The sequence below is a fragment of the Echinops telfairi genome, unplaced genomic scaffold, assembly GCF_000313985.2.
Source record: "Echinops telfairi isolate 266 unplaced genomic scaffold, ASM31398v2 ScPeMD7_18;HRSCAF=68, whole genome shotgun sequence".
NCBI lineage: Eukaryota > Metazoa > Chordata > Mammalia > Afrosoricida > Tenrecidae > Echinops > Echinops telfairi.
The window spans coordinates 91,252,239-91,274,425 of NW_022103915.1; the positions used below are offsets into that span (position 1 = coordinate 91,252,239).

Here is a 22,187-nt window from a genome sequence, read left to right on the forward strand (position 1 = left end):
TGAGGGCAACGAATGCACAAATGTGCTTTACACAATTGATGTATGTATGGATTATGATAGTCCTATGAGCCCCTAATAAAACGATTAAAAAAAAGAAATTACAAAAAAAATGTATAAAAGAGGCTTTGATTCAGCTGCTATTTCCAAGTAGTTACAATTCCTTAGTAATTAACACCAAAAAACCAAAGTCACTGTCACCGAGTTGATGCTGACCCATAGTGACCCTAGAAGACGGGGTAGAACTGCCCTGCAGTTTCTGAGGCTTTAATGTTTTACGGGAGAAGAAATCCCTGTCTGTCTTCCATGGAGCGGCTGGTGGTTTCAAACTGCTGACCTTTGGGATCCCAACCCAACTTGTAACCATCACACCAGGTCTCCTAAAAATAATTAATAGTCACATTGAGTTTTGTTTCATGGCATTTCCATGGGTTATAGAGAACTAAAGAAGTTTTTGCAGTTGGCGAAAAACTTTCAGCCAGTAAGTGTGTAGGAAGGATACACAAATCTCAACAGGACCACAATGGAGAAGGATTGAGTATATCATTCACACCTTAGGCTGCAATTCTAAAGTTTTCTGTATAATGATGAGCAGAGCAGTCATTTACAACAAGCTATTCTGATGAAAGTCAATTAAGTGTCACCCCTTCTACCTATGAAATGTTCATATTTAGGATCTCCAAGCCTTCAAATTTAGTCCTATAATTATAAGGCTGGACAAATAGGCAAAAAGACAAGTTTCAGAATTTGGAAAGGTGTAGTAGTACTGTCTTTTCTCAAACACTACTAATTTACCACTAGTATCCACACCTGTTTACATCCCAGTCTTCTAAACAATCTGTTATGTAATATACAGATATGCTTTGTTTTAACAATTCTGGCCGTTAGAACTCAGAAAGAGCAAGTTAACAAAAATTTCCGAACAATTCCCTGCTAGATGAACTCTTGACCTTCTTATCCAAAACGAAGTAATCCAGTAGATTCAGAACACTTAGTATTCCTTACTATCCAAACAATCTCACAAATATTTAACACACACACACACACACACACACACACAACTAGACTGATTCAAGCAGAACTGCTTGAATTATATGCAAATAGTGACCTGTCACATCCACTTCATAAACTGAAAAATCAACAATTTGATGACATCAAGAAGGAAGATATGAATATCAAAGATCAAGAAAACTTGGCAACAAATGCATTTCTTTCTTTCCTTTTTTTTTATAACTACTTTTGCAAGATAAACTATTCTGTAACTTAGGCAATTCAAATCAATCATTAAGGATATTACAGAAATCATCAAGTTAACACAAAATTAGAAATATGTCAAAGCAATAGTCAACACAAGGAAAAAATAATCAACACATGGTTTGTTCAATCTAAGACCTTATGTTACAATTATAGAAGAAAATATTTTTTTGCATTAAATTTTGGGTTTTTTTATTTATCAAGGTAAACCAAATCAAATCCACTGCCACCAAGTTGAATCCATTTCATAGCAACCCTGTATTAGAAAACCCCTGGAAGCAATTCTATCCTGCTCTAAAAGGAGTGCCGTCAAGGTAAAGTCCCCTAAACTTCCCCCCAATTTTCAGTATATTGTACAGAATATCACAATTAATTAAAAAGTGTATAAAAACAGGGCAGTTGAACAGACTATATAATATTATTTAATAACCTGTAGAGAAAGCTGATGAACAATGGAAAAACTAACTTTAAAATATGCTAAGAACTCAGTACATTTTTGTAGACTAATCTTTAAAAAAAAAAACTGGTCAGTTGAAGTCACTATTGTTAATACTTATCTCCTCAAAAAATATGTACCTTTAAAAGTTTAGTCTTTGCATGAAAGCTTTATAGTGTCTCAGGGTGCTTAGAGAGCTGCCAGTTGTGATTGACAGCAGGGCTCATAAACTTTAATTACTAGTTCTTCCTTCCTCACTATACAATTAGTGACCCATCAGAATGACCACCACAAGAGATGGAAAGATTCTGTTATTAGCCATTATACCAAAAAGGGGTGTGTGTGTGTGTGTGTGTGTGTTCCTGTTTTTCTTGTTTTAGTCCTATTTATAAATGCTTTACATGTTAGTCCTGTAACCTGAAACAGTCCTTCCATATACGATAGATATTCACATGTATACGAAAGTTTTTAATTCAATGCAATATTAAAATTACTACTAAAGGTTAGTGTTTCCAACATTAAAATCAAAGCTCTAGCTTACCATGGGCAAAGGGCCATAAGGGATTGTAATTTAATACAAATATTTGACCATATATTCAAATAATCTTAATTTTTCCTTATTTTCTCACTCTTCTAGGAAAACTATGAGGTTGCTTTTATAAATCTCTCACTACAATCGACTCATAATCAATGAAAATGCAGGAATAACATAATAGCAAATATTACAGTAGTCAGCCTGTCCTGGTATTGTGATCCCTATAAAGCAGTGAGCATACATGGAGAAATCTTTCAGGCATTCCTCCTTCCTTTCCACTCTCCTCCCCCACACAGATGCAGCCATTTACCTGATTGGAGTGAGTCACAATTAATGTCCTCTGCTCTGGGAAATTATGGTAGATGTTGGATATGATTTGGACTGCCACATCAGTCTTTCCTGTACCAGGTGGGCCTACAACCTAATACAAACAAACACACAGTGAACCACTAAGTAAACACATTTTTAGAAAATGGAAAATTTTCAATAAAATAGCCAAAATTTAAAAAGTAACTGGATGAACTCAATAACATAATTAAAAGAATAGGGTATAAGTGTTCTTGATGATAGATCAATAGAAAGTATTTAACTTGGAACAGCAGACAGAAACATTATTAAAAGAAAATAAACAAGACTATTACAAATCCGTGAGACAGTAACAAATGGTAGTGAAGGGGAAAAAAACCAAAAAGCAATAAAAGGAGTAAAAAATGAATAAAATATAGGAGGGAAATGACCGGTTAGCTAATGGATTAAAATTCTCAAATATGGACCAAAAAAATCCTCCATGAACCTACGAATTGAAGCAGCTCAGTGAAGCCCAATCCAAACGCAGAAAAAGCATCATCAAATGGCATAAAACTAAAGCTAATAAATCTTGAGACAACCAGAGAAAAACAGCAAATTACATATCATGAAAGGATTTTCAAATGACCGAATTTGTCATCAGTAGAAACAGAAGCCAGAAGGAAGAGAAACAACATTTTAAAAGCACTAAAAGGAAAGAAATGCTAGCTCAGAAATCTACATCCAATGACATTATCTTTTAGGGATAAAGCTGAATTAGAGACTTTTTAGCGGAGGAAAGCAAACAGGCCTGTTCTAAAACAACTGAAAAACGAAGCTCTTCACTCAGAAAGAAACTGATCCCAGAGGAAACAAAACTTCAGTAGTGGAAATGAAGGAAGAACAAGAGAAACGCCAACGTAAATACGAGGATAGACTAGTCTTACCCTCCGCAGTTCTTAAGTTTGACAATTTTAAGTAAAAATTCTAACATTGCCTGATGGTGTCTTCAATGTACGAATATGTAATACAAAGACAATCACAGCATAAAAGAAGGTAATGCGACCTACATGGGGGTCAAGATTATTCATTCAATTTGAAGTGATAAAAAATGGACTTTAAATTGATTGTGAAAAGTAATTTCCCAGAGCAACCACTTGTAAAATAACTATACAAATAATAAGAAAGAAAGAAAAACAGAAGATAAATTAAAATGGAACACTAAGAGCTGTTTGTAGCAGGATGAAATTTCTTAATATGGCTCTGCTGCCCAAGTCTCAGGTCCTGGTGCTGTAGTGGTTATGCTTTGGGCTGCTAACCACAAGGACAGCAGTTTGAAACCAGCAACCAAGCCTCCTGAAAAAGAGGAGGCTTTCTATTCCTGTAAAGAGTTGCAGTCTCAGAAACCCACAGGACAGTTCTACCCTCTCCGTTAAGGTCATTCATTATGTGTCAGAATCAACTCAAGGGCAGTGAGACCCAAGTCTCTATAACTCCCACCAAATGCGTGGGTGGAACTATGCAAATAGGATATGTATAGCATTAAGAGTGTGGATTGGTCAGTTTTCAATATCACCTGCTGACTAAAAGGGGGGAGGTGGACTATCTTTGATGTGGCAACAGAAAAGAGAGAAACCCCAAGGGCCTTAGAAGGGCACTCCAAGATATGTCTGAAGTGGAGGCCACCAAGACCAGATGCATCACAGACTGTGACAGATACTCAGAGGAGCAGCACCACGAGACGATGGGGTATCTTCTCCTTATCTGGCCCAAGACTATAGTACGGTGAGGCAGAGTGACAGGCAAGCTGGCTTCTTGGCCCATGGAAGCAGAGGTCTAGGGACCAAATGGCTGAGAGACTAGGAACTGGAGAGTCTTGGCTACCACGTGGCTGAGAGACTTGAGTATCAGAGACTTGGCTGCTGGCTGTATCCTGTCTTAAGGTAACCTACTAACTTCCCTAGTAAAGCCTAATTGCAAGTATTGTCTGACAGTTCTATATGGCCATTGCAATGATATTTTTCAAACCCAGCAAAGATGTAGAATGGCATGGGGAAGAGGGAGTGGTGTTAGAACAGGTAGAGAAAGATGGAACATGGAAGCTTGTCTGACCCCTGCCTCATGGTAATAGGGAAGCTAGAGAAGAACAGATACAGTCCTTCATTGCCATTAATTGCATAGTTCAAATAACCCAAAAAATAAGGCAGGGAAGGAGAAACAGTAAAACACCAAAAAAAGGGTAGGTCAAAATCCAAATATATATAAAAATACATTAATTATCAATGGGCTCAATATTCCAAATAAAAGAACGCCTGTGAGAGTGGATAAAACAACATACTGTCTACAATAAACTCACTTCAAGTATAAGTGGGCTGGATGTAAACTGATGGAAACAGACCATTCAAGAAAATGATATTAAGCACTCAAGTAGAAGGCAAAAGTTTTGAGAATGATGATGGCAACAAATAAATGTACAAATGTGCTTGACACAATGGATGTATGTACGGATTGTGACAAGAATTGTACGAGCCCCCAATAAAATGATTTAAAAATAAAAATTTTTTAAAAAGGACAAAAAAGCAATCAACATAGGAAACTAATGAAGGGGGGAAAAAAAACCAAAAAACCAAAAAACCAAAAAATAGTGTGGCTACTTAATGTTAGGCAAAGCAAACTTTAATATGAGAAGATAAAAGGATCGATTCACCAAGAACACATAACACTCTTGAATGTGAATGCGCCTATCTACAAAGCTTTAAATGCATGAAACAAAAACCTGACAGAACTGAAAGAAATACATAAATCGCAATTATAGTTGCAGATATCAACACTTCTGTCTCGGTATTTAACTGAAATATTGGGTGGAAAATCACCCCATATAGAGAAGAACTAAGATTATCAACCAAATGGATCTAACTGACATTTAAAAAACATTCCATCACACAAAGCAGAATGTGCACATCAAACATTCACTGAGATCATATCCTTGATCCATAGGACAAATCATAAGGAATTTAAAAAACAGGAAATTAAATTTATCAAGCATGTTCTCTGTTCTTTAAAAGTAAAAATTCTAACATTGTCTCATGGTGTTTTCAATGGGCTTAGATTAGAAATTAGTAACGGGAAGAGGAAAACCTCCAAATACTTGAAAATTAAACAAAAAAAATTCTATTATCGGTCAACATACTTTTTCTGTAAAAAATAAGATAAATCTTACTGCCATCAAGTCAATTCCAACCACATCTATCTGATGGGACTGACTAAAATTGTCCCGGGGGTTTCTGAGGCCCCGCAGCTAGTTAGCAGCCCAACATACAAACCACACCACACCACCAGAGCTCCGGATAGTAAATATTTTAGGCTTTGTGGACCACACAATCTGTCGCAAGTCTTCAACTCTGCTATAAAAACAGATTTAGACAGTACAGGAACAAATGGATATGGCTGTGTTCCAGTACAACTATATTTGTGAAGACCGAAACAAGCAATTGAATTCCATCGAGTGGTGCGCTTCACTGGAACACACTCTGGCAACTGGGTGCTTACTTCTAGTCGTAATCAACTAAGAGCACGAAGAACAGTAACTCTCTTACCATGGTCAGCCCAGGCTGCATACCCGCACGGATAGCCTCTATCTGTGTATGAGTGAATTGAATTGTGTTCCTGCAAACGAAACAGTAGACAAAATGTTCGTTAAACGTACGGATGACACACAGCAGATATCTACATAACAAATGATCGAGGTCGAAACATCTACTCTGTGGGAGGAGGCTTCAAACATTTCAAGGAGAAGTAGAAGGTAAAGACACTAAGGTTTTTCTATGAACTCTCTGAAGCTCCTTCCTATGTATTTCAACGCAGTCCATCTCTTCTGGATGACCTCCCGCTTGCCCTCCATGAATAGTTATAACTGACTAAACCTTATGAAAAGGAAGATTATGGTTGTTTTTGAATACACATGACCCAGCCTTGACCTCATTTAGAGCGCCAAAGCTTTAGTTCCCAATCTACTGTCAAGTCTACGGTTATTTTATTAGGGATGGCACACACGTGTTGAGTGCTGCTGCTACACGTCACACAGGACCTTGAAGTGCTCAGATTAAAGAAGTTCTCTCATAGTTACTTCTCATAAGCCAAACAAACTCACTGCCATCCAGTCAATTCTCACTTGTAGTGACCCTGTTTCTCATAACTCACTGCCACCGAGTCGACTCAGACTCCCCGCAGCCTATAAAACAGACAGAACTGCCCCTGTAACACTTTCCCATGGAGCAGCTGGTGGTTTTAAACTGCTGATCTTGCGGTGAACAACCCAACTCACAACCCAGATTTCTCACAGTACCCTGAATATAGTTCTTTTCGAAATATCATGACCACAGAATGGCCACAAATGTCTGATGTACTCAGCTGGTTAACAAGATAGAAAAAAAAAAGAGGTTTACAGAAACAGAAGCCTCTTGAAGTTTTCAAAAAATTGAGAATTTTAAAAATATTACTAATCCATTTTAAAGAAACTCTCTCAGCACAGGCAGTACAATTACCGTTTGGGTTGGTTGTAGGGATATGGTCCTCTGTTAGGAATGACATGAGGTTCAACAACTAAGGTTTTTGCCTCTTCAGTGTCTTCATCTTCCCCATCTGTATCTTTCCTTTTTTTCCCTTTTCCACTTCTGACCGGAAACGTGATCCTGTAAGACCAAAATCCTTGTTCATTTTTGCCATTCACAGCAATCTCCTGAGCACCTACCTAGATACTGTGCATGACAATCTATGGAAGATAATCATGAGTGGGTCACAAAGCTGGCCTGAAAAACTTCCTTATCTGTACATAAACTCTTAAATAAAGCAGATTTACAAGCACTAAAACGAGTTCTGAAAAAATTTAAAAGATGGTTGAATCAGAAAAAGTAACCTGATTAAGGAAGGCCCAAAGGAGAAATAGTTACATCACATGCACTGTAAAGTGCTCTGCACAGTGCCGACTGTTTACTCACAAGAGGCATGGTGTCTCGTGAGAGAAGTATCATCTAAGATCAGCCTAGGAGAATGCAGACGTAACAAAGATGGGAACGGAATACACAGCGGGAAGAAAGAAGCAATAGAGGCTCCAGTACAGGTAGCCTAGTTTTTAGGGAATAAAAACCCCAAACCAAACCCACTGATTCTGAATACATTTTGACTAATGTTGACCATAAAGGACAGAGTGGAACTCTGCCCATAGGGTTTCCCAGGCTCTAAATCTTTATAGGAGCAAGCTGTCACATCTTCTTCCTAAGGAGTTTAACTACTATGTCACCAGGGCTCCATGAGTTGATGCTTAAAAAAAAATCCTTTTTTAAAGAGGGTATGCTAGAGTCTTGTTGTGACACACCTAGAATAGCAAGGCTTTAAGGCAGCGGTTCTCAACCTGTGGGTCGTGACCCCTTTGGGGGTCGAACAACACTTTCAGAGGGGTCGCCCAGTTCATAACAGTAATAAAATTCGTTATGAACTGCAATGAAAATAATTTTATGGTTGGGGGGTCACCACCATATGAGGAACTGTATTAAAGGGTCACGGCATTAGGAAGGTTGAGAACCACTGCTCTAAGCGCTGTGTTGTAATTGAGTGGCTCTGAAGACGTGAATGCGGGTAAGAGAAACACCTCATGAGCCCTTGATAGTTTATCAATTGGTATTTTGTCATATTTTGCCCTGTCCGACGTCTCCCTGCACCCATTTTTTGGTTGTCTATCCCCCAGGGAGGAGGTCACACATAGTTACTTGTAATCGGTTCCTTCTTTCCAACCCATTCTCCCTCTACCCTCCCAGTATCACTACTCACACCACTGGTCCTGTAGGGCTCATCCGCCCTGGAGTCCCTGTATTTTCAGTTCCTATCTGTACCAGTGTACATCCTCTGGTCTAGCCAGATTTGCAAGGTCGAATTCGAGTCATCATCATAGGGTCTGAGAGGTAGCAATCAGGAGCATTACATGAAAAGTTATGCTTTTCATGTATAATGTGACCCGATACATGGCAGAAGGGGTGAAAAGATTAAAAAGTAGAAAAATACAATGGAAGACTAAGTTTTGAAGGTAAAAATCACATTCTTTAAAATTATACATAATTACTATAAGGGGGCTTCAAAAAGTTCATGGAAAAATTCTCTTATCTTTGAATTCCATTTTTCCATGTATTCCTTTTTTGAAGTCTCCTTGTATTTCTGTTTAACAGCTCCCTGAAAACTGTATGTTTTAATTTCCAGCAGAGAAAGCCAGGTCTGGGCTACCACCATAGACGTACTGAGTGCTGTGCCATTAATGCACAGGAAGCAACTATTTGGGGTACTGTGTTCTAGTGCTACTCAAATTTTAAAACCAAGGCTCATTTGACATTAAATATAACTAAATTATTAATATTAAATTTTCCCTTTAAAAAGCTTGTTTTTATCACATGGTTATGTGTTCTAATTAAGGAATATACCATAAAACACAAGAACACATTTCTTCAGTCAATTGCTGTAAATATGTTCATGTATTACTTTTGAATCAACAAGTATTTACTGACCCGTCGGTAAGGCATGACACCATTTTTCTTGCGGTTTTAAATAACTGCTCCATCAGGAACTAGTCAAAATAAAGTCCAGATTCAGGACCTCAACCTTACTGAAGGCCTGGGACTGATGACAACATGATGAGTAGATGCAGCCTGGCTTTACCTGAAAGGCGGTATCTGCAGAGCTGGGTCGTCCACAGTAACTTTCACATTATGACCAGGAAAACTGGCCTTCAAATGTTCAATGGAGAGAAATGTGTCATTGAAATCCAGGGTGGCAAGCTGATTGGGCATTTTTGAATAATGTGCACTGCTTGGATCTCCATAACCTAAAATGATGTCATGCAGCCAGTCAGGTACCACACAGTCTGTGTTCATCAGGTTCCGAATGGTCTCCAGCACAGCCTGTCAACAGAAGGACAGAAGCGGTTTGTGTCGACGAGACAGCGCCAGCATTTGCACTTCACTGGAATGCAGGGCTGGCGGTACACTAATCCAGCCCCAGCATTCCTGATTGTTTCAGGGCAAGAAGCTCTTCCTGCTGACAGGTGCTTGGCTAGACTGAATCAACAGCTATATTTTCAGCTGACACCATACAATGAGTTAAACAAAAGACCAAACTTAGCACGGATAGTCTATCCATTAGAAGTTCATTTAGACAGAACGTCTTAAATGAGTTGACCAATGGACTGCTAGTGGGGAGGCTGGAGTTCCAACTAAGGCCAACATAACAGTAAGAAAATATCACGGAAAAAGCCTTTTCCATGCTTCTTCTGAGAAACCCCTAGAGCTTTTATATCCTTATGAGAGGCCCTTGAGAAGTTCATGGAAAAATTCCATTTTCCCCAAAAACTCTTGGAAGACTCCTTCTATATTCTATAATCCATCCATGCTAACACACACACACATACACAGAGCAGCACCTTAATGCATATTTTGAAATCAGAAATAAACACACAGTGAACAAAATGACAAAGATGAAGACAACGGAAAATAAATTTCAAACAATAGAATTAAAATAATATAGTAAATACATATATTGCCAAAAGTAATTCCCAAAGCCAAGGCAAATTCTTAGACTTCCCAATCACCATTTCTCCAGAGTGACCTATCTGTTCCACATATGGTAAGCAGGAGGCTAGGCTATTGATTTCAAACCATTTTTATAGCATAAATGCTTTACAATTCAATTTTCAAAAGTAAAATACTTTCCTGCACTTACGACTACTTGAAATACTCTTGTTCATGTACCTGGTGAGGTGTTTGTCATTTGTCTAATCGCCACTAGAGTAAAATTTTCATATGATCTAAAATGGCTTAAAAGCAGATGACTGAACGGCTGGATAAATGAGTATGTTGACAAAGCACTGATGGAAAAGATGAGGGGTGTCCCCTGTAAGGAAATTACAGCTCTTAGCGGTCAGAAAAGATATGTCTTTAAATCTAATACACAGCAACAGATTGTAGCAGATAGTAAGGAATATTACAAGACACAATGGGAACACAGGTGAAAGAGATGGATACCAATAAGCAAGAATTAGTACAGAACATAATCTGTACTACTTAGTTTAAAACTCAGTTCCTTTGTCCATGAGGTTTGGTTTCTTTGTTTTTTAATCATAGCAATGGATAAACAAGGTAATAAAGTGATGAGAACTATAATAAAAAGCAGTGATTTGGAGAGGAGAAAAAAGAAAGGCACTCCTTTGCAAAAGCCGAATGTTATAAAATGCTAAACCGTGCTCAATGGATAAATTTCATACTTTCAAATAATAATTTCTAAAACCTCCCCTCTATTAGCATCGCTTCCTCCCTCAAAGTCATCACAAAATTAAAACTCACTTGCTCTCAGATACACTTTCTCCCAACTAATGAGTAAAGTATAAAAACACCGTATCAGAGAGTAACCCAGAGCACTGAGGTTTCTCATCTTTATTCTTAAAAGGAATTTGGAAATAAGCCTCTATTTTTCACTTATTAAAGAAGACTCAGTAAGCAAGCAGGCAAGACATTTTCTTCATTTCATATTGGTTCACTAAGTAATATACAAAAAGCAAAAATGAGGACTGACTTTCAGAACAAAACCTGGATTCATTTACATTTGCCTTTAAACTGTTTAAAAAGATAGCTTTAGCAAATGAATTGCCTTAAGTTTGTGTATCTACTCTCTATGTTAAGATCTCAAGCGGAATACTTTGACTCATATAAAAGCAGTGGTTCTCAACAGGTGTTTCTCTTACCCGCATTCACGTCTTCAGAACCACTCAATTACAACACAGCGCTTACAGCAGTGGTTCTCAACCTTCCTAATGCCGTGACCCTTTAAAACAATTCCTCATGTTGTGGTGACCCCCCAACCATAAAATTACTTTCATTGCAGTTCATAACGAATTTTGTTACTGTTATGAACTGGGCGACCCCTCTGAAAGTGTTGTTTGACACCCAAAGGGGTCGCGACCCACAGGTGAAGAACCACTGGCTTAGAGTAATATAGACCAAATATTACCTTAAAGTTATTTTCCTTCGGTTTTCTTCTCATTATTACATTGAAAGTTTCATATACATCTTCTGCCCCATTTTGGATAGTATTGGTCATATCTTGCTGATACTGGTTTGGATCCAAAAATACTCTAAATGTCCTTGACTCTCCTCTAAGATTGGGTCTGGGTTCAGGTCCTGAACATTTTGAAAAAGGCTGTTAAAGAAGATACTTTCCAAATGTCACAGAACATGAGTATTCCTTTTCTACAAACTGTAATACCCTCTTTCCTCATCTATTTCAAATTCTAAATAGTGAGGTTCTTTGTCTCCATTCGGCAAATTCTTACTATTTCTTCCCTTCACAACCATGGGATATTTATTATGGCTGTTTTCAACTGTGATTTTTTGGCTTTACCCTCAATAGTAGTTCTTAGGAGCCAAAGACCCTATCTTTACTTGTGCCAATCATTCGTAGCTCCTACGTAGAGCAAGCACTCAATAAATATCACTCCTATTACGTGGCCTTAGCCTAGTCCGCTCATCTTGCATTTCTTTCCTAGTGCTAGTAAGAAGAGTGGCCCAACCATTAAATTCAGTAACAGTGCCATTTTCAAAGTATAGCTGGTAGAAGCTGATTAAAGTTTCAAGAGGAGTTTAGTGACTGAACTTTCAAATGACCACTGATCCTGGATGTTGTTATAATAAGAAGTATTACAGGGAGAATCAGGGTAACATAAGAGAGGATTTCAAAGGGACAATTAGTGATAAATATAAGAAATCAAAGCAAGGCGCAAGTAAGGGGAAACTATTAAGGAGTTTGATTAGCAATTTAAATATAGAATACAAAGTGGATGATCTGAAAGGTGAACCCCTCCACAATTTACAATAAAAATTTTTATTAAAACATTTAACAAGTGCTGTCCATAACATAAAATTAAAAATAGTCACAGAGCCGGCTAACTTTATCAAGACAATTTTAAACGGGGCCACGCTGGCATCTTTGTTCGGACCATTCCTCCTATCAGCCTGTACCGAGTATCACAGGATGTTCGGCACCCTTGGGCCCCACCCACCAAGTGCCAATTGCTCAACACTCCTCGGCCCACCACACCCATTGACAGCTTAAATATAGCACACATTCCCAAAAACAGGACAAGCTCCTTCCCAATCTGAGAGTCACCGCTGTAGTAAATCAACTCAGCACAACGTGAGAAGGAAGCATTAGCAAGTATACCCCAACTCGATAAAAGTTTGCACAATTATAAGCATTTGAAAGATTTTCTTCAGCAGTCTTAAACAATAAAAAATGGCTTGAACATAACTTCAAAAGGCACTGTCCTTTCTATTATCTAACATAGAAACTCTGAAGCCCTATTACTTATTTCTAAAGCTGGATCAGTAAATACCCCACATATATTTTATCCACAGCACTTTGTTTCTCTTTAGTATAAAAGTCAACTAAAAATATCACATAAGTAAAAATAGAAGACATTCTGAGAAACATAAATCACCATACCATCTTCAATGACACGTCCTTTATCATCCAGCATGCCCTGGATTTCACAGCCTCTGACATAAACCAGGCCAACCTGCTCAATAAAAGGTCTCTTCCGGTCGAACTTAGTGCCATAAGGTTTCGTGGGACGCACAGTAATTAAAAAGCATACATCGTGCTTACGAAGACCTGGCAAAACATACAAGATATTTACACTAATTAGAATTTTTTTTTTTTAATTTTCATCCTAATACCCTTGGCAACAGAAATAATACCTGCACTGTAACACTCTTATGGGCTTTCATATAATCGTTAATACTCAGTTTGAGAGTAAAACTTATTTTTTCTTTATTATTGAAATTAGAAGCTCTTATGCCATGAGAAGATACCTAAATAAGTCTTGAAAAGCATGCTATAACACTGACATTAAATGCTTTTCATTCTAAGTAACTAAAACTATGGTTGGAATATAACCATCCATATCATACGTCATATTTAGTAGGTTTCTATTCATCAGCATGATTCCAATGTCTGCCTAACTGTACATCACTAAAGAGTCCAGTCGAAAGTAACAAAGGACTGCTTACAGACATCATCTGTGGAATATAGTTTCAAATATTGAAGATGCTTGTAAGTGAGAGTCAACAAACAGGAGACTTGTGTCAAAGTTCCCAGCTTCTCAGTTGTTACACTCAGCAATTGATTCAACTTTTGAGAATCAGACCTCGCAGCATGTAACATCACACCATTTAGTTTCATCTGTCTGACCCATTTCCATGGACTATAGATATAAATGTACATTTAAACAATCATACCTTGCGTACAAGATAGAGAACTAAATCAAATTAGCAATGACGAACACTATAACAACCACTGTATAAGAGGGGGCCTCAAAAAGTTTGTGGGAAAATAAGTTTACCTTTTAATTGCAGTTTTTCCATGAACTTTTCAAAGCTCCTTCATGTTTGTGCTCATTTGGAGAAAGCTTCAAGTGGGGGTAAAGCTAGGGGGTAACTCTGAATCATACTATTGTCTTTCTTATTTCCCAGAAAATTCTATGCAAAAAAGAAAGAGCACGAAAGCCAATGAGGTAAGAGAAACAGCTGTTGAGCTGATTGGCTGGTTTCTCAGCTGCAGAACCGAACTCATCAGCGCTGAGAGCTGGTCCTGAGAAGTCCTTGAGTCCCGACCAATCACTGTAGGAGTCACGTTTTGGCAATACCAAAAAGACTTTCTTCCCTCTGCTTAAGTGATGATTTCAGGTGACACATCGTAATTAAAAAGGCCTGTATTACAATGTGCTCTTCTACTTTGCTCCTTCCAACCATCTGCAGTCACCTCATTCTAAATGGGCCTTGTGGAACAGAATTCCAGCATTTTGGTCTTAATTCTTAATTGGAGGTAAAACAAAAGGACTGAAGCTTCATTCTTTTATGAAGGGATAAGACTGTCCAAAACTACTGTTTTTATAATATTCACCACTATTTACAGAATCACTCTCTTATTTTGGATCATTCATTTTTGTTACTCCACCTGTGATCAATACAGGGCCAGAACTTGCACACTGGCTTTCCATAAAACATCTCTCTCCCCACCATGCTCCATCATAATCATACAGCTCACAACACCCTGTGGATCCCTATCCTGTCCACCTGTGGATCCCTATCCTGTCCACCAAAATATATCACGCTACTTCTCCTCCTGCCAGGGGACCTGTGTTTAAAAGAAAAGGGACAAAAAGAACAAAAACAGATGGCCCAGCAGCTTCCAAAGTTATAGAGGGGTTCGGTTCCGTTAGGATTTTACTCGCTGTCAGCTGTCAATTCCTTTAAGGGGTTGTGGTAGTCACCTAATCTGGTGTCAATTTAAGGATTAAGAGTGCAGGGGTAGAGTCTAGGCTGTCAATGTGGAGATAGCCAAAGACACTTCTGTGTGGGCCTGGCCTTCTGAGAATTCTAGGAAATCTGGTAATTCCTTCTTGGAGGCAGGAGCCACTATCTCTCTCGGTTTATTCCCTTGGAGACTCTCTACTGACAAGGCTGACTTCCTGTGAGGCACCCCGGAGGAGATGCCACGTGGAAGCAACCAGACCACGGAAGCTGGAGAAGCCACATAGAGACCCCTGCCAGCTCTGAGATGCTTACAATGCCACTGGATCCAAAGACTTTGTACCCACGGGCCTGTGATCATCTGCATTTGGCTTCATTGCATGTGTTTCATGAGGCTGAAGACAACTTTATGGATTGCTGTCAGACATATGCGCTAAAGTCAGATTTATGGACTTGATCTGGACTAGGCTGGGATGTTTTCTCAATGTTCAATTGCTCTTGTATATAAACCTCTCCCTTACACACATATGTGTGTCTATGATTTTGTTTCTCTAGTCCACCAGGACTAACACAGGAGTCTTCTGTTTTGAATTTATTTCCAACCAGTACTACCTCAGGGGATAGCAGATAATTATCTTAGCTTATTATCCACTGTGCGAAACAATGTTTATTTTAGTGCCTCCTTAAACTTCAAGAAATAACAAGCACAAGATCACCTCCAGCTCCTAATTTCTGGAGGCTCAAGAAGAATAAAAACCACACCTACTGGCGGGGAGTCACTTCCGACTCAGAGTGACCCTGTAAAATAAAATGGATCTGCCCCATGGCGTTTCCAAGGCTATCAATCTAACAGAAGGAGAGTGCTCTTATCTTTCTCCTGGGGAGTGGCTAATGCCCACTGCTGACCTTTCATGAGCGTGATCACTGAGCCACGTGGCACCAGGGCTCCCTCATCATGAAATAATAAAGGTACACCTTATTCTGGATGTGTGATTTATCAGACTGTAACTTTTTATGGGCGCCACAAGGACAATCTGTCACAAACTCAACCCCCCACAGTGACCACTTGTTGAGCATGTGGCCAGTTTGGTGGCTGGAGCCCTTCAGAATCCTATGAAGAATAGAGCCTCAGATCTGTATGGTCATAAACAACTTCATCAGGAGCAGTCATTTTAGAAAACTGATACACTGAGGGCCTATCCTTCTCCTTCTAGAATGCCAAGAAGGTGGAAAGAATGAAAACCTACCAGCGACTGTTTCTCACAGCAGGGCGGCAGCAAGAGCTCCCAGACAGCTGGGAGAAAAATATAAAAATGCTAACTAAGAATCCGTTCATGCACTGTTCAGGCACATGTGCGATCTGTATTTCGACTGATGCCCCGCGACAGCAGCTGTGGCTATGTCTGCGCCGAAGCAAAATTGTGGTACAGTCCTTGCCTCCATAAAGGCTGCTGGTGAAGAACAGTACTCCGCAGTGGTAGTTGACGCTTCAGGACACTGCAATGTGAGCTCTTCCATTCTCTAATTCCTTCCTCTGGCGCAAAGAAACCGCTCTTTCTTTCTGAGTTGTTTGACTGGACTCCCTTTCAAAGTTGTTCAATTTCAATATCTGCACCTTTATTTACCACAAATTGTGTATTTTCTTCACTTTGGCTGCTTTCATCATTTGAAAAGTGGCAATCTGCCTTACTCGCTTGGCATGTGCACATTATACGTTATTATTTTGGGGGATGTTGTGAATAGGGTGGCGCTTTTGAGTCACTTTCACTGCCCTTCTACTTTATCAAAAAATGATGTTCTTTTCTTGATAATATGTTCAAAGTATATGAGACAAAGTCTCACGAACTTGCTTCTAAGAAGCACCCTGGCTGTACTTCTTCAGAGATAGATTTGTTTATTCTCCTTCTTTCAGTGATCCTACAAATCCATAAATATTAATTTAAAAACATTTAAGACCCAAACTACTCCATCAGTTCTATAAAAGGAGTGTGGTGGTGTGGTGGGTTGCTTACCGGGCGGGTCCGCAGTTGGTCTGTGGAAGAGAAACAAGACGTTCTGCTCCTGTAAAGATGTCTAGCCTTGGAAGCCCCAGGGGCAGCTCTAGCCGGTCCTATAGGACAGGCTGAGAAGCAGTGACTCTATAGTAGTAGTTTGGGCTTGGGCTTATCAGCTCTGCCAGCTGAAGTTCTCAAAACACTGACGTGCATGACAGTTGTCCTTCTTATTCCAGCATTAAGGCATTTAATTACTCTTGTATGATCCTTGGTATTTTCAGTAGCAACAATTAGAAAAGCAATTGACATTTACACATAATATTTTAAGGATAAAATCTAATAAAAGTTTCAAAAGGTATGACATTTAGTAAAAGTGCTTTGCTGAGGCTCTAAGTGAAAGACTATTTAGAAGAAGGCAAGAGGTGATTTCACTCTTGAAATAGGAAATTACCTTCCCATTCGTCTTTGATGTGATCCCTGACATTCAGATTGATGGTAACATCGGCACGGACGCGCGTTGGCCAGTTTTCACCTATGTTTGGCTTGGCGACCTCAACGACGGTGAAAGCCACGATGGGCTGGGCCATTCTCGCCCAGCCACCAAACACGACACCGCCATACTCCGACTGCCTGAAAGCCGACAACACGGACATGAGACAGAAATAACACTCTCCATCTTCGCATGTGAACCGAGCCAGCAATAACACAGGCTTAGAGTATTTACACCTTAATGTTAGTAACATTTATTTCACATCTATTTCAGAACTTAAGAGGAAAAATCTAAGCCTCGATATATAGGGAGTATAGACAGCTCATGGTACAAAAAAGGAAGCCAATAGAGAGGAATAAAGTCCCTGCAAAAACGGTTAGACACAGTAAATGCAAGTTCATTCTGGAGGGGAATCCCTTTATCAAAGAAAGAAATAATACAGGACTATTAATAAGATGTTTAGGTTTCTATCCTTGTTTCTCTTTACCAATACAATTGCAACTGTTTGAATTTTTATCTTATTGTCATATATTTCTATAATCTGATTCAAAATACATCTGAAAATAAACGAAAACCAGCAAGCACCTTGATTTGGAGGCCAAGATGTAAGCTATGTAAAAGATGCTGTCATGGGTCGGAAGAAGAGAATCAAGCGAGCTAAGTAACCGACTCCGACCACCCCAGAGTCCTTTCTTCTCCTAGGTCACAGTTGAACCAGTGACACTGTTTTTACATCAAACAGTGCAAATGGAACATCCACATCAAAACACTTCAGCAACACTACAGAATTGGAAAGCAATATCAAAAGCAGCAAGTTTACAATGACTAAACAAAGAAAAGGAAATCACATTCTAAGGTAAAGGCTGTCTGTGTCACAATAAAACACTGGAAAAGTTACTATCACTGAAACGAAAGCCATGAAAACGAGGCAGCCTCGTTCTTTCATGCCTCATCGTTTTTAGCAGGTTCGAATGAGGGTCTATCAGGAACAAGGATTTTAAAGCTTTATTAAAATATGCGAGGGTTAACACCAAAAGTGTCATTTTCTCCACTCTACTGAAAAAGGTGTAACCAAAAAAAAAAAAATTTTTTTTTTTGTTTCATAACAGATTAGATGGAATTTTGGTTTTATTTAGCCGTTAAGTAAAATATAAGTGAGCTGTATTTGAATTGCTAGTTAATAAACCCCCAGTTTCTAAAATGGCCAAAATTAGGCTCAGAATCCAGACATATCAATGTAAGGTAACCATACACTTATGCAAGTTTTCTGATTAAGCACTCCCCAAACAAGGGGCAGTAATTTGAGCAGAACTGTGGGTAGGGATGCTCACCAGTGGTATACAAATTTCACACTGCTAGCCAGCCTACTGACTCAACTGATTATTAAGTCAAAAATACTTTCCCTTAAATGCTGTGTTTTAGAATCTCACCCGAAATAACTTTTCACATAATAATTAAAAAATAGAACTGTATATGAAATAAAATTTAGGAGAGAAAAATAGACCATAATCATAGTATCCATGTAGCTCTCTATAATTAGCAATGAGAAAAGCCTGGAAGATACCTGAGTCATTTCACATTCAAAACACAGTCAGTCTTTCAGAGAGAAGGCAGTATAATGGTTTATTTATGCACGGTGTGATAAAAAATCATTTCTAGAATAAAATGTATCGGTTGTAGTCACTCCTGATATATAGAAACTTATTTACATCAATTGATATTTAGTAATTTGGGAATGAAGAGCATTTGCCAACAAAAAGTCAAATTAGCTTTCTCCAATCTTGTAATGTCCAGAGGCCTACAAAAACTAATGAAGATGAAAGCTCCTTTTTGACTAAAGGAATGCTAGACATCGGCTAGCAGGTGGGGAGTCGAGATGAAGCAGTAATTCCTGAAATAAATGCATCGACTTAACTGGGCCCCCAAATAATTCCTGATGATATTGTCTCTTCAAGGAAATCTGTGACATCCACGTAATGCTCTTCATGTTCACCCTCACCGTCTGACAAGTCTTTTAGAAAGGTTGCAGGAACAGTTGGGGTGGTAGGAAACCCTTTTACTATAAGCTTCGCCCACTACTTAAACTGTCCTGCCCCATGCTGGTCGGCGGCAGGCCAACCCACGCCCCTCTTTCTCTCTCAATACTTTTCACAAACGTCCAATACTTTTGACACTGTCTCTTCCCACCCCTGCCCTGGCACAGTGACCGTCCTTCTTGGACTCCCAGGAATGCAGGCCCACCCCCAAACGGCTTATATTCACATTTCATATTGTAACACTTTTGATATTTTAATTCACGTGAAATCATTTGTCAAATGGCAGGTAGCTCGTATTGCAGAGGGCGACTTCATGTCAGGTGTGTTATCTCCAACACACTGAGGAGGTTGCTGAGAGAGTATGTCAGCCACTGTTTGCCATGTACTCACCAGGGCTTCATTCTGCTAACACTGTCCTCGATGTCCTGTCGAATTTCATAAGTAGACTCCAAGCGGAAGAGATTGAAGTTCCTGAGGAGGTAGTCATGAAGAGTCAAAAACTGCAAATTCAACTTGGGAAGAGCAAGACAGCCTGAAAATGAAAACAACATCCATATCTGAATCAGCATTTCAATCACACATCTGTTCTATTTATTTAAAAACTGGTACCACAAATTTGATAGGAATCTAATTTAATGATACCTGAACTACAGCATATAATGGGCCTTCAAAAGGTTCACAGAAAAATTCCATCGTTTAATTCTGCTTTTCCATGAAATTCTCAGAGCCCACTCCCATTTGATAATTATTAGCTTTATATTCACACAAAAACTAGAACACAACTTCTATTTTCACATAAAAATGTTCATTTTATGTGAAAAATTCTTACATTTTCACATAAAAATCCCAGGAATTAGGGGTAAGGATGAGTTTCATTAATAGATATAAAATCTATCTATCAATGACTCAGAAGCAAACTGTTTCTAAAATGTATTTAAAGGTATCCAAAGTTAATAAAATCTCAAATAGCTAAATTTTCTTTAATTACCTCATTTATATGACAAACCCTGAAGGAAGTACTTACTACAGCTTTAACCTAATCCATGAAAAATGTACCATAAAAACTGATTTAGCGCATTACAATGGATCCACTGACCTCCAATGATTACTACTGTACTCTTAGCCGATGCCTTCTGGCTAAATTTTAAGGACAAGGTATCAGTTATACATAAGCTACTATCCCTTTACTGACTATAGTAATGAACAATATTTTTCTTTATCCTCATTTAACACACTATTTCCCTGGGGTAATAACTGAACAAACATCACTAGCTATAGCAGATGATTAAAAAAAATAAAATAAAAAATAACCAAACTCAGAACATATCAGACTGGGAATCTTTTTTTTCATTACCCTTATCCATCTCGTCTGGAGTCAGAAGCAACAATGAACTTTGGGAAACTGAGAACCTGGATGAAAACGTAAGTGGCCTAATCACACTCCTGACCACAGGGTTTGGAAGACCCACTCAAGGGAAAGAAGACTTCCACAGAGAGAGAGAAAGATTTCTCTCCACAACTGCCCTCCTTTAAGATGCTGTCAAGTTATCTTTAAGGGTGATCACTGCTCAGCTGAAAGATGCCTATCTTAAAAGCAGTCCCTCTCCATTTCCCTACCACTAGGAGTCAGCTTCTCCTTGGTCCTGGGTTGCCCAGTACTTATAGTGAAGTGCAATGCACAGACTTCTCCAGGAAGCAGGTTCTTCACACATACCCTCGGTAAGAGGGTAGGTTCTCGCCTGGTTTCTCACACACACTGGTAAGAGGAAGAGGATGCTTATCTTTAATAGCATGTGTTCCTGCTCTGTTCACTACTCTTAAGGAGTAGTCGACTGGCACCACCTGACATCATGGTTCACTGGCCTACCACATTTCCTTTGAGGTGTTCTCTTAAAAGTGCATCAGGTATCTCAGATTCACTTTGCCCTATCTACTGTAGATGTGTCTAATGATGCCTTGCATGGCTCACCACTATATAAACTAGCTCTCCTACTCTTATCCCAACATCGAAGATGAGCCCCTGTACTTATTTATTTACATTTTTTTCTGTCCTATTTATTTTTCCTTAATCGCACACGTCCTTCTAAGGACCCATTCAATTGTGAGACTGGATCGCACAATATTCCTAAGAACAAGAACACCAATATACAAAACATTACATAATTTACCTGGGTAAATTCTGACTTATCACCTAACTCTCTTTTTGAGGCCTGAGGTTGATGGATCTAAGATAACAGATAAGGTTCCCCATGGACTTACATACACGTGTAAAAGTATACATACCCAAAAGCTATTAGTGTGCTACACTCAAATATGTAGAATAACCCAGAAATTATTCTGGATGCCTAACTAAACAGCTGGTTTAAGCACACCCATAGAGAATACCCAGAATAAGTTCTCTGGTGCTAAAAGAAGCAATTCTTGTTAAACGACTATCAAATTCTTCTCCAACTTACAAAAGTGAACTCAACGACATGCCTTCTAACAAAAGAAACACACGAATGAGTGCTCAGCTTGCGGCAACCGTGAAAAAAGGAATACATCACAAAATGACCGGGTTAATCATTGGGGACTAATTGTGATCGCTCTAGATGGCTTCCAACACAACTCAAGAACAGTTTCTTGAGCAGCCAAGAAAGCTTGGCATTATATGAAAAGGGTAACTCGGGCTACAGACATTTGATTTTATAGTGCTGAACAGAAATAGTGTCTTTCTTCTAGGTTGTAACACTTGAGGAATTACTCAGTCTTAGCATTTAGCACCAATGACCACTGAAAAAAAGAAAAATAAGAAGATATTTCTTGCCTCTAAATGA

At 38.8% G+C, this 22,187-nt stretch overlaps 1 protein-coding gene across 1 annotated transcript in view; it reads right to left on the minus strand.

Annotated features, from left to right (window-relative positions):
* AQR (aquarius intron-binding spliceosomal factor) overlaps positions 1-22,187 on the minus strand; it is a 104,753-nt gene that overhangs the window by 34,829 nt on the left and 47,737 nt on the right. The window contains exons 15-22 of the mRNA XM_045287672.1: positions 19,762-19,903; positions 17,297-17,475; positions 13,044-13,211; positions 11,553-11,722; positions 9,210-9,451; positions 7,052-7,198; positions 6,104-6,173; positions 2,533-2,643 (exon numbers count right to left, since the gene is read on the minus strand). Coding sequence (XP_045143607.1) covers positions 2,533-2,643; positions 6,104-6,173; positions 7,052-7,198; positions 9,210-9,451; positions 11,553-11,722; positions 13,044-13,211; positions 17,297-17,475; positions 19,762-19,903 — 1,229 coding nt within the window. The remainder of the gene's footprint in view (positions 1-2,532; positions 2,644-6,103; positions 6,174-7,051; positions 7,199-9,209; positions 9,452-11,552; positions 11,723-13,043; positions 13,212-17,296; positions 17,476-19,761; positions 19,904-22,187) is intronic.